The sequence below is a fragment of the Agrilus planipennis genome, unplaced genomic scaffold (assembly GCF_000699045.2).
Source record: "Agrilus planipennis isolate EAB-ADULT unplaced genomic scaffold, Apla_2.0 scaffold246, whole genome shotgun sequence".
Classification (NCBI taxonomy): Eukaryota; Metazoa; Arthropoda; class Insecta; order Coleoptera; family Buprestidae; genus Agrilus; species Agrilus planipennis.
This window is the reverse complement of record NW_020440921.1, coordinates 29,890-41,274: the sequence shown is the minus strand read 5'-3', so window position 1 is coordinate 41,274 and position 11,385 is coordinate 29,890. Positions and strand designations below refer to the sequence as shown.

Sequence of the window (11,385 nt, the reverse complement as noted above, 5' to 3'; positions counted from 1 at the left end):
TTTAAAACTTTTTATTTTAAAATTATAAATTATATATTTGAGACCCTTACAACAAACCCTTTCATTTGATATGTCATACGGTACAGTTTGCAAAACCTTTTTTGTAATTTCGTATTGGCGCTCCAAAAATGAGCCCCATTTTCAAAATTAATTTATTACGTTGTGTCCGTGTGTACTAAATTTCAACATCATCGCTCCGGTAGATTCGGAGCAAATTGACTGTAACAGATGGACAAACAGACACACGAGTGATCCTATAAAGGTTCTGTTTTTCATTCGGACGTACAGAACCTTAAAAATAAAGAAATGATTTATAAGTTTTATCCAAGGCTTTACCCTAAAAAAGAAAACACGATCAAGACAAAAAATTGTTTAATGCATGAAAATATGTCTTTATCTATGAAACTCATATTTTTTATAACCACGTTAACAATTACTGATTATTAGCATTATTTTTATTTACTGTCACCCTAAATAGTTCCGCAGTGCTTAATGTACATATATATTATTCCCCACCAACGTCGGATGTTTTTGAGCCACAATGTCCTACGACAACCAAGATCACGTTTTCCTCCTGTTTTTCCTTGAATAACTATCTGATGCAGTTCATATATTCCTATTTATCATCGCGCTACCAAAATAATCTAACTTTCTTATTTCAATTATTCTAAAAATCTTTCTTTCTTTATTGTACAACTGATTTTCGTTAGATACTATATCCAACAATTATATTTTCATCATTCTATGATATACCCGCATATCGAAAACTTCAATTATTTTGCACATTTTGTGAGGGTTCATGTCTCCATCATGTTCTACCCCATACTGAAGGCGTAAGACTGTAATAGACAGACATTTAAGACGATTTTTAAAGCAAAAGAAATAATAAAGTCAAATATACAGTAGAATATATGTATGTACAAGGTTTATTCATTTTTAAACATCTTTTGAAATTGTTTTTGATTATACAGTAAGACCCCGCTTAACACTGTTTCGTTTAGCGCTGTTTCGGTTTAGCGCTCTTTCATTTCAACCCGGGGATTCCCCGAAATTGTGCGCAGCGCTAGGTTTCCATGAGGTTTAGATGAGGTAAATGTGGAAGATGTCGAAGAAATAGTTCAAGAAACAAGAGCTAGTCTTTCTACTGATGAGCTCAAGGAATTAACTGAGCAAGAAGAAAACAATAATATTGATAGTAGTGATTTCGAAGAAGAGCAAAAAGAACTTTCGATGGCGTTTGTAGAAAGGAGTATGACCACTATAACTAATATTATGGACCAATTTGTTGAAAATGATCCAAATTTTGACAGGAGTTTAAAAGCAAGACTGACTTAGAATTTTATTTGTTTTTATAAGTATATTCGTTTATACTGTTTTTATTTTTGTAAGAAATAAATGCTTGGTTTTATTTTTATTAACAAAAAACACAATTATTAAATGTAATACCTAACCAATTTTCTATCCATCTTCCCCTAACTCCGTTATTTACATGTTAAGATAGCCTCGTTTAGCGCTGTTTCGCATTACGCATTTTTCTTTTTATGTTTTCGTTACGCTCTACTTTGATGGAACGTATCCTACGCGTCAAGCGGGGTCTTACTATACTTACAAGTTAAAGTTTATTCCAAATTTCAAACAGGATCCACAATCTACTAATAAAATGTTTAAAGGGTTTTTTATAGGTATTTTTTACAACCGTGCGTTTCCTGGATTTTCAATTCAACATCCTCGCCATTAATTTTCTTGGGAATTATGCGTTTGATATCTTTCTCTTTCAGATTTAAGAAGCCCTTATCACCGATTGAATTAGATATTAATGCGCCATTCCTTCAATACGCCGAATGGTCTCCAGACGGTTCTAGCGTAGTATTCGTTCATGAAAACGACATCTACTACAAGCCAAAAGTGCAAAAAGATCTCGTTTGCCGAATCACCCAAACGGGAAAGAAGGGCATAATTTATAACGGAGTGCCAGACTGGTTATACGAAACTGAAATTTTGAAAACCGATCACACGTTGTGGTTTTCATCCGATGGACAATACTTACTCTACGTTACGTTTAACGACACAGAAGTGGGAGAATATAACTATCCTTGGTACGACAGCGAAAATAACTACATACAGTATCCCAGCGTAAGGAGTTTGAGATATCCCAAGGTAAGGTTTAGCTCTTTATTATAATTGAATGCAGCGTAAACATTCTATCACTATCAACTTCTATCAACATTTTCCTTCGTCTTCCTTAGTCTTTTCATCATAGACGGTATAAAAGAAAAATTTTATACAAATTAAATATTTAATACTAGTTGTACCCGCCCAAATTGAGACGTATGAGTAGGTACAATTGTCGATGGTACATATTCCTTACATTTTAATCATGGCGATCCTCTATGTAATAAGCTAGTCTTCACACTTACCTATCCCTAATGACTTGACATAAATATGTCAATCAGGTAAACTTTCCCACTACAACGTAACCTAAATGCTTGGTACAGAGCGCTTATTTCTTCCTTGATAACAATACTTTACATATAGGTACCGATCAAAAAAGCATTTCCCACCATAGCCTAACCTAACCGCTTGGTGCATAGACATTATCCCTGATGCATATCACCTTGTATAATTATATCAATCAGGTAAACCTTTCCCACGATAACCTAACCTAAACCCTGATTGTATAGCTCTCTAAGTATGTATAACAATCATGAATACCTTTCCACAATAACCTAACCTAAACGCTTGATTCCTATAGAGCTTTCGTCCCTAATGCGTAGCACTTTATAAATGCCGATCACAGAAATATTTCCCATCATAACCCAACCTAAACTCTTGATATATAGTACTGTATATATGTCAATCAGAAATTCATTTCCCACCATGGCCTAACCAAACCGCTTGGTACATGGACATTATCCTTAATCCATAGGCCTTTCTTTGTATAGATATAACAATCAGATAAACCTTTCCCACGATAACCTAACCTAAACCTTGGTTGTATGCACTTTATATATGACAATCAAGAATACCTTTCCACAATAATCTAACCTAAACGCTTGGTACCTACATAGCCCTCATCCCTGACGCATAGTACTTTATATATGACGATCACAGGAATATTTCCCATCACGACCTAACCTAATCCCTTGATATACAGCACTGTACATATGCCAATCAAAAATGCCTTTCCCATCATGCCCTAACCAAACCGCTTGATGCATAGACATTTTCCCTGATGCATAGGTATCTCTTTGTATGATGGATATACCAATCAAATAAACCTTTCCCACTATAATCTAACCTAAACCTAGGTTGTATGCACTTTATATATAACAATCTGACAATAATCTAACCTAAACGTTTGATACCTACATAGCCTTCATCCTTGACCCATAGCACTTTATATATGCCATTAGGGAACTATTTTCCATCATGACCTAACCTAAACTCTTGATGTATAGCACTATATATATGCCATTCAGAAATACTTTTCCCACCAAAGTCTAACCTATATGCTTAGTGCATAGCCCCTACAATTTTACTTAACTTTTCCCACCACAACCCAACCTATACGATTGATATAATAATCCTTATATCCATGGTGTATAGCATTTCATCCTACCCATATAATAATCAGAGGAAGCAATAAAGGTAACGTTTTCTGCCGAAAATTATACCACAAATTAAGCGTAGTTATTACTACCAATCTAAAACTTCTAATCAATAGTAAATCAATATTTCTTTCTCCTGAAGAAGTCACTCTATCATGAAATGATCATTGCGGTCAGTAAAATACTTTGTATAAAAACAAAGGCTTTCACGGCCGGAATCCATAGTAGAATGAAGATTCGGGCTATAGGGCAGTGGTTTAAGTGAACTATTCTCCCCAGACGTTTCGTCAGCTATTGCGGCTGACATCCGCACTACCACTAAGGACGTCAGCCGCAGTAGCTGACGAAACGTCTAGACACAATAGTTCACTTAGACCACGGCCCTATAGCCCGAATCTTCGTTCTACTAAAATACTTTGTAGTTTTAATTTTGTGTTTAATTTCGTTATTATTAAACATAACGTTCGTTAACGTAAAAAAATCGATAATGTGATTTTTTCGATTTACACTATCGCGATTCCACTCTAAAACGCTTTCGTGGTTTGAAATCCTCACTGCACCAGTTACCAATAAATTTATTGTAGTTTATATCGCGTCCCCATTTTAACTTAGGGTTTTGCAACAAATCCATCTAATAATTTCCGAGAAAATTGAATGTCCCAAATGGGAGCCGTCGCAGATTTTCCTAATTTCGTGTTCACGTTCAGAGACGGTGGTATAACAGCTCACGTATCGATGATTTATTCATAGGGGCTGAAATAGTTTCGTACCTCCCTTTGTACCGTTTCTGATTGTTACGCGCTAAGGGAGGAAAAGGGACCAAAACCCTTCAGGCAATTGATATTCTTTAAGAGAAATAACGACGTTCTCTTATTGAAGTGTTTCAGGATAAGAAATAAAACTTATTTTATGTGTTCCTTCACAGCGCAAACAAAGTTTAGAACTGTTGTCAAAATAAAAGAGATAGTGTAGTTTACATGTAACGAGGTACATACATCTATCTACTTGCTTCTTGAAACCGATTTCGGTTAAGGATGTTTGGGAGGTACAATCGGAGACAAGAGTGCATAAAATTAGAAATTCGTGATTAATTAGGTTTTGCTGCATATCATGAGGTAAATAAATACGATCTATACTAAAAAAAAAGTATACGTTTTGAGAGAAAATTTGGAATTTGACCGAAAACTTTGAATAAAATAGGAAATAACGAATAATATGGAAAATATTTTGGACTTTTGGCAGTGAATATGCCTTGATTTTAACTTCGAAACAAAAAATATTTAGTTTCAATCTTTATTAATAATTAGCGAAAAACTTTTTAATATGTTTAAATAATAATTAAAACTTTAAAATTGCATTTATTTCAGACAATTATAAATATTATCATTATATTATCAAGTAAAAACGAGATTTTCAGCTAATTTTTCATTTTTTCCTCGATAACCATTTAGTGAATTTGAATAACCTTACGCTAAAGTGATTCTCCAGAGTTGAAGTTACTTATTATAAAACTTTGAAAGTTCTGGTAGCTTTTTTTCTGTTAATAAAAATAAATTTGGTCTGTTCGGTTAACGAATCTCCATAAAATGACGTGTAAAATTACCATTTTTTAAAATTTCAATAACTTTTTAACGATTTAGTCAATCGATTTGTAATTTTTACAGGAGTTTTAGAATTGAATGAGGAACGTTCATCCTAATTTTTATTAGTCTTGTAGCATTTTGACATACCTTCCAAACATCCTTAACAAAACTTGAATACTTGAACTTCTGAATATATTTTAATGAAAATAATTGATGTTCAAAACTGATGCTGTTCTAATTCGATCTAAAGCTTCTTCAGAGGTCCTTCCATCTCCGAGATGAATTCAGTTGTACCTTATAGTTTCAATAAATTTTAAATGCTTGAATAGATAATACTAAAATAAAATTAAAAAGTTTTCGGTTATCAAAATCTTTTCCTAATACTTTCTAATTTGTCCCATCAAAGCGCTATTTAATTTTATTATGAGACAGAAATAAATTAAAATCTTTATTAATTTTCAAATTAGATCAACCAAACTTACCATATCCTAATCCCATATTTTATAAATAAACCTATGATAGATAGTATTAATGTTGTAAAAATCTGAGAAAATATATAAGTTATCAATTTTTAACAGTTAAATACCTCTTTGATGCACAAAAAGGGTAAAACTTTTCAATTATTAGTGATACCTCAATAGAAACATAAATGTGAAAAAGACGGGAGGCATGTTCGGTACCAACGGCGTTGTTGTTGTTAGCTTTGACGATAAAACAGTTAAAAGTTAAACAAATATAAAAATCATTTCATAAAAACGCAAAATTGAAAAAGAAAACAAGTCAGGCATACACGATTTGAAATCTAATTTATGTATCAAAATTTACAATGGTCAAAAAGGAAATTCCTTTAAAAAACGAACTAACCAAACAAATGTAGATACTGGGAATCTTGTTTAATATTGTTTAATTCTTTGATATTAATTTATAGCGTAGGAGGTTTTAATAATCAATTAATAATTACTTATATTTTTCAAGACTCTAATTTTGCCAATAAACCAACAATAGTTCTGGAGTGAACTTTTTATTTATTACAGTGCGACGTTTCGGCCGTCAATTTCAGTCATCATCAGGCTTTATGAATATCACACTGTTCTTGTATCACATCGTAAGCGTATTCTGTGAACAAGAATCAATATATTTTTAGTTTTGGTATTGTTGGTTTATTAGCAAAATTAGAATCTTGAAAAATATTAATTGTTATACAACNAACTACTTTTTGTTTAATTAGTGCATCATTTTCAGACAATGGTTTTATGCAAATTGTTGTTTAATTCATGCAATATTTTCAAACAAACATATGCAGATATGAAATTAACACGAATATAAAAAAGGTGTGGGTCTATCGCGGACCCTGATTTCGTCACTATTCTTTAGATAGACGTAATTTTACGACAAACTACTTTTTGTTTAATTAGTGCATCATTTTCAGACAATGGTTTTATGCAAATTGTTGTTTAATTCATGCAATATTTTCAAACAAACATATGCAGATATGAAATTAACACGAATATAAAAAAGGTGTGGGTCTATCGCGGACCCTGATTTCGTCACTATTCTTTAGATAGACGTAATTTTACGACAAACTACTTTTTGTTTAATTAGTGCATCATTTTCAGACAATGGTTTTATGCAAATTGTTGTTTAATTCATGCAATATTTTCAAACAAACATATGCAGATATGAAATTAACACGAATATAAAAAAGGTGTGGGTCTATCGCGGACCCTGATTTCGTCACTATTCTTTAGATAGACGTAATTTTACGACAAACTACTTTTTGTTTAATTAGTGCATCATTTTCAGACAATGGTTTTATGCAAATTGTTGTTTAATTCATGCAATATTTTCAAACAAACATATGCAGATATGAAATTAACACGAATATAAAAAAGGTGTGGGTCTATCGCGGACCCTGATTTCGTCACTATTCTTTAGATAGACGTAATTTTACGACAAACTACTTTTTGTTTAATTAGTGCATCATTTTCAGACAATGGTTTTATGCAAATTGTTGTTTAATTCATGCAATATTTTCAAACAAACATATGCAGATATGAAATTAACACGAATATAAAAAAGGTGTGGGTCTATCGCGGACCCTGATTTCGTCACTATTCTTTAGATAGACGTAATTTTACGACAAACTACTTTTTGTTTAATTAGTGCATCATTTTCAGACAATGGTTTTATGCAAATTGTTGTTTAATTCATGCAATATTTTCAAACAAACATATGCAGATATGAAATTAACACGAATATAAAAAAGGTGTGGGTCTATCGCGGACCCTGATTTCGTCACTATTCTTTAGATAGACGTAATTTTACGACAAACTACTTTTTGTTTAATTAGTGCATCATTTTCAGACAATGGTTTTATGCAAATTGTTGTTTAATTCATGCAATATTTTCAAACAAACATATGCAGATATGAAATTAACACGAATATAAAAAAGGTGTGGGTCTATCGCGGACCCTGATTTCGTCACTATTCTTTAGATAGACGTAATTTTACGACAAACTACTTTTTGTTTAATTAGTGCATCATTTTCAGACAATGGTTTTATGCAAATTGTTGTTTAATTCATGCAATATTTTCAAACAAACATATGCAGATATGAAATTAACACGAATATAAAAAAGGTGTGGGTCTATCGCGGACCCTGATTTCGTCACTATTCTTTAGATAGACGTAATTTTACGACAAACTACTTTTTGTTTAATTAGTGCATCATTTTCAGACAATGGTTTTATGCAAATTGTTGTTTAATTCATGCAATATTTTCAAACAAACATATGCAGATATGAAATTAACACGAATATAAAAAAGGTGTGGGTCTATCGCGGACCCTGATTTCGTCACTATTCTTTAGATAGACGTAATTTTACGACAAACTACTTTTTGTTTAATTAGTGCATCATTTTCAGACAATGGTTTTATGCAAATTGTTGTTTAATTCATGCAATATTTTCAAACAAACATATGCAGATATGAAATTAACACGAATATAAAAAAGGTGTGGGTCTATCGCGGACCCTGATTTCGTCACTATTCTTTAGATAGACGTAATTTTACGACAAACTACTTTTTGTTTAATTAGTGCATCATTTTCAGACAATGGTTTTATGCAAATTGTTGTTTAATTCATGCAATATTTTCAAACAAACATATGCAGATATGAAATTAACACGAATATAAAAAAGGTGTGGGTCTATCGCGGACCCTGATTTCGTCACTATTCTTTAGATAGACGTAATTTTACGACAAACTACTTTTTGTTTAATTAGTGCATCATTTTCAGACAATGGTTTTATGCAAATTGTTGTTTAATTCATGCAATATTTTCAAACAAACATATGCAGATATGAAATTAACACGAATATAAAAAAGGTGTGGGTCTATCGCGGACCCTGATTTCGTCACTATTCTTTAGATAGACGTAATTTTACGACAAACTACTTTTTGTTTAATTAGTGCATCATTTTCAGACAATGGTTTTATGCAAATTGTTGTTTAATTCATGCAATATTTTCAAACAAACATATGCAGATATGAAATTAACACGAATATAAAAAAGGTGTGGGTCTATCGCGGACCCTGATTTCGTCACTATTCTTTAGATAGACGTAATTTTACGACAAACTACTTTTTGTTTAATTAGTGCATCATTTTCAGACAATGGTTTTATGCAAATTGTTGTTTAATTCATGCAATATTTTCAAACAAACATATGCAGATATGAAATTAACACGAATATAAAAAAGGTGTGGGTCTATCGCGGACCCTGATTTCGTCACTATTCTTTAGATAGACGTAATTTTACGACAAACTACTTTTTGTTTAATTAGTGCATCATTTTCAGACAATGGTTTTATGCAAATTGTTGTTTAATTCGTGCAATATTTTCAAACAAACATATGCAGATATGAAATTAACACGAATATGAAAAAGGTGTAGGTGTATCGCGAACCTTGTCTTCTTGGTCCCTTTCTAACATTTATGTCTTTTTAAAAATAAATATTTATTAACTAAGGTCGAATGTCTTCCTGTCTAAATTTAACCCATTTTCCCAATATATTACCAAGGGTTAATGTCTGAATAGAATAATTGTCCTGATTTATGATATTATAGATTCTTTGATCAATTATTATCAGAACAAATGATCAATAAAAATAGAATTGACACTGTCTAATTATTTTTCCAAAATTAATTAAAATGTTACAATGTCTTTTTTTTTCATAGGAGTTATTTTAGATCTCTTCCAAAGCATTGTTTCTTAATGCAAAAAGGTTTTTAATAACGAAGTTTAATGCTAGTAGGACATGACAAGCAATTTGCCTTAAAATCGCACACATTAATTCCAATGCATTTGTGCTATTTATTAATTTTAATTTTTCCTTCCAATAAATATTAATCTCTAAGATATATTTCCCCATATAACAATTCATAAGAGAAAATTATGCAAAAGCTTTCATTTGCTGTAATTCCCCACAATTAGTTTGAAGGCTTGTCGAGTTTAATGATGAAAGCGTACTCAAGTCGAGCCATTAACAGCTGGCACAACGATCGATATCAAAAATAAATCGTTCTACATTTCTACAAGACGATTTTCTGTCATCTCCGACCGAATTTCGTCAACGCATTGATCTTTTGGTAGACCTCTCACAAGTCACAGCGACGAATTATCACGTAAAGCTCAACCTCACCCCGTTTCGCCATTTGTTATCCTTTCGACACTGTTTACCCAACTTTCCAAGGGTTCTTACCAATAAATTTTAGATCTGCCTCTTTCCGTCCAAATGGACATTGAAAGAAAAAGCTTGTTCAGCTGTTTACAAAATTACAATCTTCTTACTTTCGTCGTTTCTACTAGACATGAAAGGGAAAAATATTAAATTGAATTCACACATTACATTGCAAAATTGTTATGTATATAATAATCTTATATTCATTTAAATTACATGCTCTAAAGGGCCATATTGATCTGTATTAAATGCACAATGTATTTAAAAGTACTTAATTAAGGATTAATTCTGTATTGCTTAAAATCGCTTCGTAAATAAGTCATTATTTCTCATAGAAAGTAAAGGATAAAAAATGATGATTGTGGGTTATCCCTAAGAGATAGGCATACCATTGCAGACTTTTTTGTAGACCTTTTCCAGGTGTACAATACTGTAGTACATTATTTTGATCTATCTCGGAAGGTTCAGTCAGCGTTTGCAATGTAAGCGCAAAAAATGTGTTTATTTACGACATCACTTTAGAAACCTTTAAAATTATCAGTGTTTTTCTATTATATTATGCATGTATTATACATATAAACTTTCCTCTTGAATTACTCTATCTATTAAAAAAAGCCACATCAAAATCCGTTGTGTAGTTTTAAAGAACTAAGCATACATAGGGACAGACAGCGGGAAGCGACTTTGTTTTATACTATATAGTGATATTGCCTACTGTGTTACTTCGATCACGTTTGAAATACGCTGCTCGTATGTCCTATGTAGAATGTTAAATTAAATGTAATATTTTTTAGAAGCATCCTGGATAATTAGAGGCAAAACTACGTATATATCTAATTAGATTAATTTGAGATCTACGCGTTGATGACTAATCTATAGATAAGTAGCTGAACGTTTCTTTTTGTTGCCGATTAAAATCTAGGCTGCTTACCATGGCAACCGAAGAAACGTTGATTAAGACCGAAGGGTTGGGGTAAATTGGCTCGAAAATGAGTTTGCAAAGGGATTTCTCGCTCAGGTTCTTCACATCCTGGCACAGCCGCTGGAAAGCCGGATATAACGTTACAATCAAATTGTTTATTTCCGCTCGCAGTTGAGGCATCCGTTTCCTCCGTCGCCATCATTTCTATCTATCTCTCTCTGTCACTCGCAAGCGTGCTCTTTCTCTCCGCCGAAGATGGACTGTGAAGAATTTGATTGAATAAAAATGTTTCAACCGATCGCATACCATCGAACGACGTGGAACGGCATTCGACCTCGATTTTTATTGTGCATTTGTAATGGAAAATCATTTACATAGGTTCCGTCGCATGGAAAATGCCTTTTGATGACCGTTTCTACTTCTCGGAATTTGAAAATATAACAGGAGGAAGATGTTGAAATTATTCACAACCAGCGAACCGCCCCAGCTTCGCAAGGGTGCAATGCTGATACTTAATATACTATTGAAT

At 32.4% G+C, this 11,385-nt stretch overlaps 1 protein-coding gene across 1 annotated transcript in view; it reads left to right on the top strand.

The window, feature by feature from the left end:
- Nucleotides 1–11,385, top strand: part of LOC108740132 (probable dipeptidyl-aminopeptidase B) — a 119,086-nt gene that overhangs the window by 87,849 nt on the left and 19,852 nt on the right. The window contains exons 5-6 of the mRNA XM_025979955.1: nt 1,779–2,157; nt 2,496–2,535. Of these exons, the coding sequence (XP_025835740.1) occupies nt 1,779–2,157; nt 2,496–2,535 (419 nt within the window). The remainder of the gene's footprint in view (nt 1–1,778; nt 2,158–2,495; nt 2,536–11,385) is intronic.